The sequence below is a fragment of the Lactuca sativa genome, chromosome 7 (genome assembly GCF_002870075.4).
Source record: "Lactuca sativa cultivar Salinas chromosome 7, Lsat_Salinas_v11, whole genome shotgun sequence".
NCBI classification, from domain to species: Eukaryota; Viridiplantae; Streptophyta; class Magnoliopsida; order Asterales; family Asteraceae; genus Lactuca; species Lactuca sativa.
Genome location: NC_056629.2, coordinates 68,556,953 through 68,572,216, shown reverse-complemented (window position 1 = coordinate 68,572,216; position 15,264 = coordinate 68,556,953). Strand labels below are relative to the sequence as shown.

General features: G+C 33.4%; 1 protein-coding gene across 1 annotated transcript; it reads right to left on the bottom strand.

The window, feature by feature from the left end:
- Window positions 1-2,333: 2,333 nt before the first annotated feature.
- On the bottom strand, window positions 2,334-12,595 carry LOC111879815 (disease resistance protein RUN1). The gene is made up of 8 exons (XM_023876247.3): window positions 12,010-12,595; window positions 10,317-11,460; window positions 10,153-10,218; window positions 9,294-9,515; window positions 8,456-9,205; window positions 7,757-8,345; window positions 7,581-7,678; window positions 2,334-2,766 (listed from the first exon to the last, which is right to left on the bottom strand). The coding sequence occupies exons 1-8, from the start codon at window positions 12,504-12,506 to the stop codon at window positions 2,644-2,646; spliced, it is 3,489 nt and encodes a 1,162-aa protein (XP_023732015.1). The 5' UTR covers window positions 12,507-12,595; the 3' UTR covers window positions 2,334-2,643.
- Window positions 12,596-15,264: the final 2,669 nt, after the last annotated feature.

Sequence of the window (15,264 nt, the reverse complement as noted above, 5' to 3'; positions counted from 1 at the left end):
CCAAAAAATCGGGTTAACCGGTATTCGGTTAACAGATTTTTTCGGTTCAATATCCAGTTAACCAATTAACTATTACTAATTAATAAAAGTATGTTAAGATTACCGAACCCCATAACAAATTTCCTAAAAAATAATGAATGATAATGAATAATCCATATAACTTGTTTAACTATGTTGTTGCTTCTATTAATAATGAAATTAGGAGGAGTTATCAAATATCCATGGAATATAACAAATAATATCGGTTAATACAAAAATGTATTTTTTTTAATTGATAGATAAAAGATAGTCAAATTTTTATTTATTTATGTGAAATGGCGGTGAAATGCAAATGACGATTTTAATCTATATCAACCTATGTATATATATAACAAATGTTAATGATGACCATTATTTGTTTTAAAAGAAAAACATTAATAATATGACGATTATTAATTGAAATTGAAATTTTCTAATAAATAATTTGATATTAATTTAAAAGACTAAACATAAACAATATTTAAAAAAAAAAACTAGAAAATAAAATTTTGGTTTTTCGGTTAACGACCCGTAGCAAAAAACATGAAACCATAACCGCACCAAAAAATAGAAGATTTTACCGGTTCGGTTAACCAAACAAAAAAAATTCAAAAATATCTGGTTAACCTAAAAATCTGTACAATTTTAAGGTTCAGTTTCAAATATTTTGAACACCCCTACACCCTTGTAAAATGATTCTTATCCGCCGGTTTATATCTTTATTAACTTTTATTCTATATTGTTAATTTAATATTGGGAAATTGACTTATTGAGGTAATTAACTTTTTGGTTTATTCATATTTGGGTAATTATTTTTGTTTTCTTTTGTACAAATCTACGTAACGTACTTTTTGGAAGTGTTCACATATGACTATTATGACCGACTGTAGCAGGTTACATCCGATCATAATGGTCATATGTGAACACTTCCAAAAAATTCGTTACCAAGATGTGTACAAAAAAATAGTTACCCGGATGTGAACAAACCGAAAAGTTAATTACCTTGATAAGTCATTTTTTTTTTCTTTTTTACTTTACCTTCTAATTTTGATTTGGTATAAAATTTAACTTAGATGATAAATATTTTAAAAACCACGCCATTTTGGTAAATATCTTTTCAAAATAAACTATTTTGGTTTAAAATTAAAAATAATAATAATAATAACAACAACAACAACAACAACAACAAAACTCTAGATTTGACATGGAAAAAAAACACATCGTCGTTTTATAGAATTCTATTGTTTAAAATATTAAATATGAAAAATTAAATTTACTAGAGACAATATCAGAAATAGAAACCAATAAAAAAAATACACCCTTGTGAAGAGATAAAGCTCTTAATGTTGTTAATAGAGTTTCAAGTTTTGATTTGCATATCAAGTTATGGTTTTCAATTGATCTTGTTCTCCAATTTTTCTTTTTGGTATCAGTTTTCTTTTCCTGCAAGGATTGTGATGCATTGGGTTGTACCGGTGGAAAATTCGATGAAGAGATAATAGGTTCTGGTGTTGATTCGTTGGAGTTGAAGGACGGAAAAAAAATGGATGGTGAAGACGTCGATGTCACTAAATATGGAAAAGAAATAGAAGTTAAGGAGGATGAGAGATAGGATGGTGACTAGTGGGATTCGGATTAAAATTTTCAAATGTGGTTTCAGGTTTAAGGTGAGAAGATACAGATATGTAGGGTCTATTAATTTTTTTAATATATAAATAAATAAATAAATAAATAAATAAGAAAATTAATTAAAAAATAAATTAATATGGGCACAATACTCTTTTTAGGTAAGACAATGACCAAGCACACAACAAAAATAAATAGTGGGGGCTATTCGAGTTTTAAAAAAATAAATTAGGGACCAAACATGCAAATTACTCCAAACCATATGGACCGTTCGTGTAATTTACTCTTACCTTTTTGGTTTGGTTTGTTCACATTTAGGTAACTATTTTTTTTTTGTACACATCTAGGTAACGAACTTTTTAAAAGTGGTCACATATAACCATTATAACTGAATGTAACCTTTTATAGATAGTCATAATTGTCATATGTGAACATTTCTAAAAAAAATTTTACCTAGATGTATACAAAAAAATTAGTTACCTAGATATGAACAAATCAAAAAGTTAATTACCTTAATAAGTCAATTTCCGTTTAATATTGTACTCCTCACACTCTTAATTAATAAAAAATAAATTTTTCATTACTTTAAAAACAATATTACATAGTTAAATTGAAACCCAACTAAAACATAACACAAATTAAAATAGGACATCACACTGAAAACCTAACAATGATTTTTTTTTCCTAATGTTTACACTATGATGCTCCCACACCCTCCATTCTAATAAATAAATTAGAAATAAAATTGATGAAAAGTAGTCATTTTCATAAATTTACAACTGGACTGTTAACTTTGACTACTCATGAACAAAAACATAATAAAATGATACAACATATTTGAAAAAAAAAAAAAAAAAGGAACATTTTTTTTGCACTATATCCAAAAGAACAGGTATAGGCGTATAGCAGGGACCAAATTTACATTATGCTTAATATCAATGTTAGAATATTGACATAAAGCACTTTCTAAGACTTATAATATTTTGGATTGTTATACAGTCAATGTTTTGCCCGCTTCTTAATACAATTTTCCATACCTTTCCATGTAACACTTTTTCTCCTCCGTACCTTCATCATTAATTTCTCTGTGTCGGTGACTTCATCATCTCTCTCACCATCATCCTTTAACAAATCAAAATACAAAGATAACTTCAATTTACATCCAAAATCAAATTAATTTATGCATTTAAATTAAATCAAATAACCCTAATGATTACAAATCATCGGAGAAATCTAAAACGCCATAAGACTTCAACTTGGGTTTTGTTTCACCATAATTTTATTCTTCTCAATCCAAATAAACTTTCGTCTGCAGCTAGATACTTATACTAATATTTGGTTATATTTTTTTATATATTATAGTTAACTTCAGAGCTATAAAAACAGTAGATGGCTGCTGTTAACTTTGTAAAATTAAGAATATAATCTGTATGTATCAATTTAAGAAAGCTGTTACGTTTGATCAGAAAAACAATCAAACAATATAGAGAGCAAGAAATACAATTGCCAATGATGATGCAGAAATACAATTACGAAAGCTGATACGTTTGTGAAAGAATCGCTTATGTGGCATCCAACCAATGATGATGCAGAAATACAATTGCCAAATCAGCATTCACATTTTTCCAGGTAAAATACAAAAATAAATGGAGGCAACAACTTTCGAAACCTTTACCTCTCTCTTGTGTAGAAAACTAATATTTAGTCTACTCGCCAAGGGGCAAAATGGTAATTTGTTGCAGCTTTGGTCCTTTACGCATAAAATGGTAACATTCTACATTGCTAAGCAAGAGGTCCATGCCTCCAAACCTGTTGCCTCCATTTATGATGGTATTTAACTTGAGTACTTGACAATATTTTAATGTTGATTTGGCAATTGGATTGCCACATCATTATTTAAGTTGTGGAGTCTGATTACAGACGCTAGGCAAACCAAAGAGTAAAATTACACGAATGGTCCCTATGGTTTGGGGCAATTTGTATGTATAGTCCCTAACTTATTTTTTTTAACTCGGAAGGTCCCTACTGTTTGTTTTTGTTACACGTTTGGCCCCTACTGTTTGGTTTTGTTACGCGTTTGGTCTCTGTCTTACCTAAAAAGACTATTATTTAAATAGGGAAAAATGGTGGGGTAGGTAATGTAAGGTTAGGAGGGTGAGGTTGGGGATGTGTTTATTTAAATAAGTTAAAAAATCAAGGGAAAAATAGTCTTTTTAGGTAAGACAGGGACCAAACGTGTAACAAAAACAAACAGTAGGGACCTTCCGAGTTAAAAAATAAGTTAGGGACCAAGCGCGCAAATTACCCCAAACCATAGGGACCATTCATGTAATTTACTCCGGACCAAACATAGGGTCCCGTTTTCGAAAGAGCGGCCGGGGATCAAGGGAGAGCCGACCTTGCGGGTGTCGGGGTAGTGCCCCAGGAAGAAAACTTTTTGTTGGTTAGTTCCTTTATCAAATTCGACATCAAAATACGTCATGGGCCAGTTTGATTAGAGCTTATGACCTTGACTATATTGACATTTTAGATCTTTTGTTCTTATATATAGATCCATAGAATTAGTGTAACCTAAGCTATGGTAGCAGAAATGTAATTCGGTGGTAATAAATAAAATCTCCCTCATGTTCGTTCGTAGATATAACCGATCACTTTGATCACGTGAACCAAAACCACGTTAAATATTGTGGTTTTTGTTTTTTGTTTGCATTATTACTTTGCGAGAAAGCATTTATCGTTTGTTAAAGTGCTTAAACCTAATTTGTGGGATGCCACATAAGCCAAAAAGTTAGAAAAATCAAATTTTAACCAACTCTCCGGGTTAAAGTTCTTATTTTTTTTGCAGAAAATCATTAGAACTTTTTTATTATGGGTAAAAAAACAAGGTTGTAAATATCGTTAGGTTGTAGCTAGGCTGGGGTCAAGCGATTAATCGGTTTGGCGGGGATTAATCGGAAACCCTAAACTACTAATAAAACTATTTTAAAACTTAATATGTCCTAAGAAAATTAGTATTTGAAAATTTAAAAATTTTGAATTTTGAATTTTTCAAAATATTTGTTATAATATTTGAAATTTTGAATATTTAAAAATTTAAAATTTTGTAAATTTTGGTGTAATATTTGAAATTTTGAATTTTTTTAAATATTTTCGCCTACGACCGCCGATGACTGTTAGCCCGAGTTTGACCGATATCGACCAATTTCCGTCAAACACCCCTAATCGTAATTAGACTGCCTAGGCCGATATTTACAACACCGGTAAAAACTAAAGTATATTACCTAGACCGCTAAAAAAACGAAAATAATCTTTCAAAAAGAAAAAAAAAAAAGGAAAATAAAAGTGTATTTCACCCACTTTTCCGAGCAACGTACAACACAACTTCAATTTGTTACACAGTTTATTCACATATATAATAAAAAATAGTTTTAATATAAATCTATTCCACGGTTTATTCACATGTGAATAAAACGTATGACTTTATTTTATGTAAAAAAAGTTATACTTATATAAAAAAACATATCAATATGAATGTTGATTAACAAAGAATAAAACATTACACATTTTGACATATTCCTATTTTTTTTCAATAAATAGCATTCAAAAAAGGATGGCTAACATTCATCCTGCATTCTCAACCTTCTTTTATTCCTTTATGTGTGTGAAGCCAAGAAAATTCTTGGCACGGTGATTTTAGAAATCAATCAACTGGAAATTTATACCCGAGTCAAAGTAGCTACATCAACAAAGTCTTACATTGGTTCAATATGCAAAATGTCAAGCCAGTGAGTACTCCACTATCTGGCCATTTATTTATTATCATCCAACCTCTCTACTCAAAGCATCGAAGAAATCGATGGCATGGCCAATGATCCTTATTCCAGTATCATTATTTGCTAGATAACTGATGTATATCATGGTTTGCTATTGTCTTGACTTATCTCAAACTTCAAGTGTAGCAACTCGATTTATGGCAAACACCGAAAAGGAATTCAATGGATCTTTAGATACATGTGTGGTAATTCTACTACTTGCTTGTAGTTTAAGAAATCGACAAAGGGGTTATGTGGTTTTGTCGGTTCAAATTTTCTAGGTGGCTTACACAAAAGAAGATATGGTTCAGATTATTTAGGTGACTTACACAAAACATCCTATGAAGGTTATGTACTGACCATTTATGATTGTGAAAGCTACCCTACAATCTTACATGTCTTTCTCAACAATTGAAGTTAAGTATAGGGTTGTTTCAAAAGTGTATAAACCAACCACATGGCTTAGAGTTTTATATTGGTAGATTTGTGGAGATTTATCTTGCATTCCTATTTTCTACAACACTCAAAGTGATATATTCCCTATGAAAGTGATATGTTCCCTATGAAGGATTCCATGTTCCATGAGGTAATGAAGTGCATTGACATTAAACATAACTATATCATAGATGTTATTGCACAAGACAATATTAAGGTAAACAAGATAAATACAAATGCCAAGCCCGTCAACATGATGAAAAAGCCCGTTTTGATATAGTTTAAACTTTGTTCTAGTTTAGTTGGTATTTTAGTTTAGACCTTAAGGCTTTTGTAACTACATGTATTTTTCGATTTCTTATGAAAGTTTAAAGGTTCTTTTGCAAAAGACATAACTCGTCTCAAGGTGGAGCTTGTTGGAGTATGCTCTAAATTCATGTATTGCATGGGAAGTTTCTGCTATAAGGCAACACTTATGCTAAAGTCTTGCAGCATGCATGGGAATGTTTTCTTTATAAGACAATGTTTTTGTTTAATGTTGCATTGTGTAGGTTTAGAGTTATTTTAGGAATCTTGTTACAAGGCTATAAATAAGCCCTTTAGACGTTTTAATTCATTCCATCATCTTCCGACTCGATATTTTCACAAGAACGAACAATGTAACCCTCTACTCATTATTGAAATTTTAATATACCAAGTAGTGCATTGTAGCTTTTCCCACAAGGGTTTCCATGCAACTATTTGTCTATTATTGGTATTTTGATCCTTCTATTGTTCAACATATCATAACAAGCCGATTGTAGTCAACCCCTTCACCCTATGTTGCATCATTTAATCGTTTGGACCAACAAATCTATATCACTTAAAAAAAATTATATAATAGAATACCTCATCCTAGGATTTTTGGAACAAGGAGTCATCAAACCTAGCAACATTGGTTTTGCATCATGAGCGGTGTTTGTGAAGAAAAAAGTTGCGGATGGAAAGCATTAGATACTACTTTCCCATACCTTTGGTGGAAGAGCTTCTTGTTTAGCTTCATGGCAGAAAATGTTTCCCAAGATGGACCTTATGTCCGTGTATTATCGTATTGATCTGGATAAAAAAATATCTTTCCAAACCAACTTTAAGGACTCCTCATGGACTTTACAAGTTCCTTATAATGTCTTTTAGGCTTAACAAATACACCATCAACTTTTCAGGGATCGACGAACCATATACTTGAATCTATTTCAAGGAAATTCATGTTGGTTTTCTCAAATGATATTCTTGTCTACAGCTACACCTAGTACACACATTTACAACATCTTAAGCTCATTTTAAGCACCTTGATGCAACGTCCACTCATAGCTACATTTAGTAAATTTGCATTTGGTATCCGGAAAATTAAGTTATTTGGGCAATATCCTTTCTCGGGAGGCTATGGTAATAGACCCTAGCCAAAGAGTCCATCTTAGAATGGCCAACTCTTACAGCACATAAAAACAACTTCAGGTTTTTTGGGGGCTATATAGCCAGATGCTCACCACTATCGACCAACCATTTAAAAATAATCAACTAGAAATTAAGGAATAGTCGAGGAACAAAATTAGCAATTTAATATAAGAAACAAAAAAACTCCACAAGCAGTTGCATGAGATACCTACTTGAAAATTGGGAAAAACATAGGCTCTGAAAGTATATACTTACTTTCAAATTGGGAAAAACATAGGCTCTAAAAGTTTCCAACTCCATAAATGATGCATCTAAGTTTTTTGACCGACGAGATTTTCTCCATCCTCGTAACTCTATAGCAACATATGATATAAGTATCTATCAATATTTGAAGCTTAAACTCATCTAAAGCATCAGCAGAAAGAACTTACCTGTAGATGGAATGGTATTACTCACTAACATGTTTAACCAATCAGGAGTTGTCGACTTGAAGAAATCACGGCGGCAAAGATAGTATTCTCCTGTACTCAGCTTAAACTCCGATAGATCTCCACCAATGACTTCTTCCTCTTTCGTGTAATTTTTACAGTATTCTAGCTCTACTTCACCATCATCCATATACACAAGGCTGGCACTACACCCGCTTACCATCAATCCATTTCCCACAATGACAGACACATTGATTTCATCACCAGCATCTAAAATGTTCCCAATGGGCCAATAGCTTAACCACACTGCATCTTCTCCAACTCTCGGATTGCAATAGACCACAGGGTTGTACATCCAAGTAAGGTCTTTGGTTGTATTGCTGATTTTGATGAACAAAACCCACATATCTTCATCCTCACCTGATGGTCTGTATATGGCGGTTACATGAAATCCTTGGATCCTGCGTTTCTTAGGACAAGATGGCACACAAAATGATAAGAACGGGGACGATGACATGTACACAGGCTTTGTCATGCTTTGATCCTTTACATCTGGCAGATATGTACTCATTATACCATATTCGTATAACACCTAGCCACACAATATGCAGAAAAAATTACTTCATTTATATACTTATTAGTTTGCAGAGGTCATTAGATGTGTTTTTGTGTGCATTTAGAGAGAGAGAGAGGGAGAGATACCTGGACACGCCAATTTCTGTCTTTAGTGATCTCATCACCCACCAGGTCGACCTCAAGATCTTGATATGCTTTGATCCATTTCATATGTCCCAAATCTACTTCATCAAGTTTTGCTATTGGCACCAATTTGAAAAGGCCTTGAATTTCAGAGATTTTGTTACAACCTCGATATACAAATTCGCATAATCTGAACCGGGTTGATTCAAATGTTATTTTCTCTAGTGAAAAGCACCAATTTGTATACAGCTCTTCTAGTGTACTTGGGAGACATAGGAGGCACTTGAGATTTGGACAAAAAGTCAATTCGAGTACCCGAAGCGTTTTAAAATTAATGTTATTGGGCAGGAACTCAAATAGATTATTGCCTAAATTCATGTATAAGAATGGCTGGCCACTAAATGTCACTGGAATATAATTGCTTTTCTCAAGGTTGCAGTTATTGAGAAACAAAAAATTCAACGAGTCTGGTAAGGAAAACGACTGTTGTGGAACTTCTTCACCAGTATATAAAGCTCTTAGCCTTAGCAGTTGATTTACATACTTATTCGATGAAACCTTCCACAGATTCTTACACCCTGTAAAATCCAGTAGATCAAGTCTCTCAAGACCTTGGATTGTTTTACAAACATGAGTGAGATTGCTATAGTTCCACAAAATCAAAGTCTCAAGATTAGGAAGTTGGGAAAGATTGTGGATGCTGACAAGTTTTTGAGAATCTTTGAGATTTAGAATCTTCAGCGAATTAAGAACCTATTTCAAGAATAGAAAACTTAATTTATCATCAGACATTCACAGAAAAACTGTCCAAAAATGAGAAGCTAAAAGGTCAAGTACTAACCGTGGGTGGTTCAAACATTTTCAAGTTTCCATAACTCATATCTATAGCCACCAAGCTGCTCATCAATAAACCGGAGGGTATTGTTGTCAAATTACATCCATGCCAGCACAACCATCTTAACTCTGGAAAATTCTCATAGGACCCCGTGAGTTCTACATATTTGAGCTGGAGCAATTTTAGTTTGTCCATCTTTGCAAGCGAACCAGTTTTAAGGGCTAATGGCTGCAAATTTAGCATTAAAAAGATGCCCCATAAGTATCACAACTCAAGATATCACATCTAATATTACCCAACCAATTAACCATGAACATCTTCAGACTTACTTATTATAGCTTGTAATGGGTTTATACTTGTAGCTGGTTTTGTTTCAAGCTCAATATTTTGTTAGCTTCATGAATTAATTCCATTCCAATACAAATTAACGGACTTATGTCAGAGTTATCACCTCTTCTGATGGATGAGAATTAAATGAATCACAGAAGGGAATACAATGTAAATTCTAGAGGAACTTATTAGCATTCATCAATGCCATTATTTAAACCTTATTTAAACCTCTGAAAATCGTAACCAAATAGTCCATTAACAAAATATTCAAATGTAAATACTGTCTTTCCATAAAAAACAAACAGAAAAACCACCATCAATTAAATTAAGTTTTGAATCCATAATCCCAGTCAAAGAACCCCCTTGAAACCTATGTAAAGGTAGACCATTCTCTCTCTTAAAACCTTATAACTAACTAGAAGAAAATCAAAGGAACAATATATCTTTAATGACAAAGAAGTGAGGAAAAAAGTAATATCAACTGATTCCTAACAAGATTAAGTATACCACATATTAATTCACTTCTTTTGCTTACATTGGATCTCGTCCATTGGCTGAGCTTTCGCATGTCAAGTGCTAGACCTTCAATTGTTTCTGAACCCTAATGAGGAAAGGCATGACATGAGAAAAGTCTATCTAGCATATATGAGGTTGTGAAAGGGAAAATAAGTTTTTAGATACACATAAGAAGCATCATACCTGTCCTTTTCCCAACAAACGATAAGATTCATTATTTTGAAGGACTCTACTACGTTTTGCAGGGTCTTTAGACTCTTCAAGAACTATCTTTCTTCCCATCTCTTGAAGCAGTTGATGCATCACCAGTTTCTTACTTGATGAGATGGATAGAAGGCATCTGTTAACGAGGGTCATGATCCCAGCTTTTGCATGCCAATCATGCTCCAATATCTTTACCACATAATCCTCATATTCACCAACAAAGAAAAAAGCAATATGCAAAAACAACTCTCTGTTACTTGCACGTGGTAAGGAATCAAAGCTCTTTTGAAGTATACCTTGGATTTTATCATCAAGATCTCCTCCTAATGAATTAAGTGAATTCAATGTACTTCTCCAAATCTCTATTATGCTACTTCTTTTCCTTGGGTCTTCAGCATTAACAAATAGAGAAGAGCCCAGTACTTTAAGAGCTAGTGGGTTTCCACCACAATACTTTGCTATCTGAACAGCAAGCTCCTTGAAACCTTCCATAGGAATTTTGGATCCAAATGCATGACAACTTAAAAGCTCTAATGATTCATGATCATTTAACAATCCAAGTTTGTGCACTTGGCATCTCCAAGATATGGACCCAAACCAAGCATGTATATCTAGAAGTCTAGTTGTTATTATGATCTTGCTTTGTGTATGGAACGCCCTTCTTCCAAGTAAAGCATCTAATTCATCATGTTCATCAATGTCATCAAGAACTATAAGCACTCTTTTCACTTGTAAGGCCTCCTCAACCTTTCGTGTACCCTCAAAAACACTGGATATCCTTTCATTCTTGCCCCCTAAAATGTCTGTGAGAAGTTGTTTCTGTAGCCCAAGCAAACCGTGAGGCTGTTTGTAGTGCTTTCCAATCTCTTCAAGGTAACTACTGGTTTCAAATTTTTGCTTGTTTGAGTTATAAATGAATTGGGCCAGTGTAGTCTTGCCACTGCCTCCCATGCCACAAATTGCTAAAGCATTAGCACCAGATTGCTCATTTTTCAACCAGGAGTTGATACCTATAGCTCGAGACTCCATTCCAATTAGATGAGCTGGAGTACTAACTAGTTTCATGATATCTAGTTTACAGTCAATTGCATCAACAATTTGTGCAATAAAGTCTGCTTCAGACCTGCAACAAATGAAGAAAGAAAATGATAACATTCAGACCATTGCATTTAAACTTCTTAAGAACTTAATTCCATCGGTTATAGTGCATGAATTAAAAATGCTTCAGGATATTTAATATTCTTACTTCAACTACCATTAAACCCCCAAAATTGAACAACTGCAGGTATATATGCAGATGAATGTATGCATGTTTTATAATTGTAGTAAACCATGCATAAATAAGAGGGAGAATGGCATAACATCTATGAATATGCAAGTATGTAAACCAAAAGCTATTTCTCCTTTTGAGTGAATATTTGCAAGTTCCATTACTTTATTAAACAAAGCTAAACCATCATGTCAGATACATGAGTCCAAACACAATATAAATCTATGGACTTGATGTTTTGAAAAGCATACTTGAATTCGATCATATGCTAGGCACAAATTACGATACCTTATCAAAGTTAACACTTGCAATTAGCTACCAATTAGCATAATATCCTATTTGTATTAATCAAGAAGAGTTTCCAAAAGAACAAACTATAAGAATGAATAGAGAAACAATTACCCTGATACAACCATGCCGGTCAAATCAGCAACCTCTGAAAGGGCTACCTTCCATCGATTGACATTATACTCTGTCCATTTTGACCTTTCTACTCCTTCCTCTACTTCTATCGCGAAACTTTGTCTTTGGTCCCTGATATCTGAGGGATCGACATGGTAGAAAACCGGTAAAACAAAATGATTGAAGCTCCGCCGTTGCTCAAGCATCAACAAAAGCTCGTCAAGGCACCAGCTGGAAGTCGCATATTTCTCCGACAATATAACTATAGAAGCCCTAGATTCTATAATCGCTCTCTCGATTTCTGGCTTGAGTTCGTGACCTCTTTTGAGATCATCATTATCCCTAAAAGTGCGGAGTCCTGCTCGTACTAGCGCCGCATAGAGATGATCTGTAAATGAATTACGAGTATCTTGGCCTCTAAAGCTTAGAAAAACGTCATAGTGGATACTATGATCGCTATGATTTAGCAGAGAAGCCGATGATGAAGAAGATGCCATTGAAATTAGTAGATGATCAGTCGTTGTGAAGAAGGGGAATATAAGGCATCGAAAGTCAATGTCTCCGGACACTTTCAAAATGTTAGGTGCCAATAGGCTGTCATCAGTCAGTCAAACAACTGTTTGTCAATGCCTTTCTATTACGTAGGCATGGTTAAGAACTACAAAATGGTGAGTTGTATTTATTAGAAAATACATGATGCTCTCTATGTATTATGTAGAAATGTGATATAAATTTTTTTAAGTTCATTTCATCTGCTTTTAAAAATTTTAATGTTTGATCTTTATTAGTTAATCCATCATCTCTAGAGGGTATTTTTGTCATTTTATTATAAACTTTTTAATCTTGGTCCTTATTGTCCGTAGCCGAAGAATATTTTCATTACTTCATTACCATTGACCATTTATGAAATTTTGTCTTATTTTATATATATAAACATTAACAACTGTCAAAATATTAGTAGATACTACAAAGCATTGTAGCTTGAAGACTTTGTTCCACTGACGTACTCCTTCTCCATAGTTTGTTATACGGTACTTGAATAGCTTTCCTCTCTCTCCTCTTCTTTGACATAACACCAATCTGTTCTTTTAGAAACCTTGATTTTAATACTCTCTCATGTCATCTTTGTCTTCGTATTCTCTCTCCGAACAAAACTAAAGGTTTTAATCCTTCATTAGGGGTGCCCATTTTGGGTTTTTTGTTCCTTTTTTCTGAAGTTGAGCCATTGCACCAATCACTAGTATATAATTGATAATTTTATCTATATTTTCTATTATTATTCATTTTTATATACATATTTGACATAGGGCGGCATTTTGTCAAAGCTTGGCGGCTAGTACAAGTCTTAGAGCCATGGTGCGTCATGGCAAGCATTTTAGAACATTGATTACCATATTATGATTTTTTATTTATTATTTAGGCAGTGTACTTTGAAAATATATTCAAATGCTTTAACATTTTGATTTCATTTTATAATGTCTAATATGTTTTAAAATTGGGATCCGCTTGTAGGGGTGTTATATGTAAAAATTAGTAGGGGTACTTTATTTATTTGTTTATTTTAGCATTCTACTTTCATTTCTTATTATAGCATTAACAGTAACATCATGTTTCCTTCCATCTTTGGACCATGGGTCGGAAGTCGATTGTGTAAGGCTTTGAGCCTTGAGGAAACAAAGTTTAGTCCTTGTGGAAGGAGGTAATGTTTGTTAAGAGATTTAACCTTTGAATTGTGTTTTGAGGCGAAGGGTAAAACGGGAAAAGTCATAAGTCGAGTTCTTGCATGAAATATGGATTTTAGTCGAGAAGTTTTTGGCACAAAATAGTTAGATGATATTGTAGAGTTCTTCAATACTTTTCCGTGGATATAAAGATCGCCGAAAACATAGTTGAAACGAATAAGTTATGGCTGTTCGAAGTTGGCATTTGAGGGAAATCTAAGCTCATGACGTGAGCAATTAAAGCTCATGACATGAGAAGCGATTAACCATAAAATATTATTTTAACTGTGCTCACGACGTGAGCATTAAGGGCTCGCGATGTAACGCCCACAGATCCGGGCTAGTCAATTTAGAGACAATAAACATCAAAAATGAGTTTTTGATGGAAGATTATTTAGAAGGATTAATCTTAACCAAGTTGTAGTATATGTTACAAGGGTTCAGTACATATAAAGAACGCCGAAATCCAAGTTATTACAAAGAAGTTATGACTCGTCGAAGTTTTTCGGCAAAACCGGCACGGCACTGGGAGACGTAAATAGTGAATTTACGATAAATAAATTTTTAGCCTTAGTAATCTAAACAAAAGTCGTAGAATATGTTAAACTGAGAGCGTCCATAAAAAATGTCCAAATCTGATTTCGTATGAGGAAGTTATGGATTTTCTAACATTTGGCATAGTAGTGCACGGCCCGAAACTCGAATTTTAGTTCGAGTGGTTTTTGGCCTACACGGCGTAAATGAGAGTTGAATATCTCATTAATAGGAACTCAACGATAAAAAGACAGACAAAAACAGAGTCTGTATGTAGAAGTTATGAATTTTACGCGGACATTTAACAGTATAATCTCCTACTGTTAAATTTAAGACCGGTCAAGAATTAGCTGACGGAGTCTAAATGAAAGTTTTAGATCTTGTTTTTACCTACGCACAGATATAAGGAATGTCGAGAGTAGAGCTCGTATGTTAAAGATATGGACGAAACTTGGTCCCTACTCTTCGAACGCGATAAATTCGATACAGTTTTGTAAATCTGAGATAGAATGGGAATTAGCTGACGGCGTCTAAATGAAAGTTGTAGTACTCATAAATACCAGCACATGGATATAAAGAACGTCAAAATGGAGTTCGTATGAACGAGTTACATATTATAATAGCATATTTATGTATTAAGTACACACACATAGACACACACACACACACACACACACACACACACACACATATATATATATATATATATATATCATTAAAAATGTATCGACGATGCAGTTATTATAAGACTAGTGTTGAGTACTTTCGACATTAGTTTAGTACAAATATCATTAAATCTATTTAAAATAGTATTATGAAGTGGTGTTTAGTCGTTTATATAACTATAAGGTCATTAAGTAATTATGGAGGGTAGTTTTTGTAAATTCAATTACTATAAATAAGAGGCTTGGGCTCTCATATTTCTTACACCATTCTCTTGATTCAAGATTCTTTCTCTTCTTATCCCCCGAGCATTTCGGTCGCTCGTGATTCGACTTCT

Coding starts and splice junctions, on each gene's coding strand:
- LOC111879815 (XM_023876247.3), bottom strand. CDS start 12,506: ATGGCATCTTCTTCATCATCGGCTTCTCTGCTAAATCATAGCGATCAT. Junction 10,219..10,316: donor GTTTGTTGGGAAAAGGACAG/GTATGATGCTTC, acceptor TTTCCTCATTAG/GGTTCAGAAACAATTGAAGG. Junction 2,767..7,580: donor ATGTTTTTCCCAATTTGAAA/GTAAGTATATAC, acceptor GATTTGTTAAAG/GATGATGGTGAGAGAGATGA.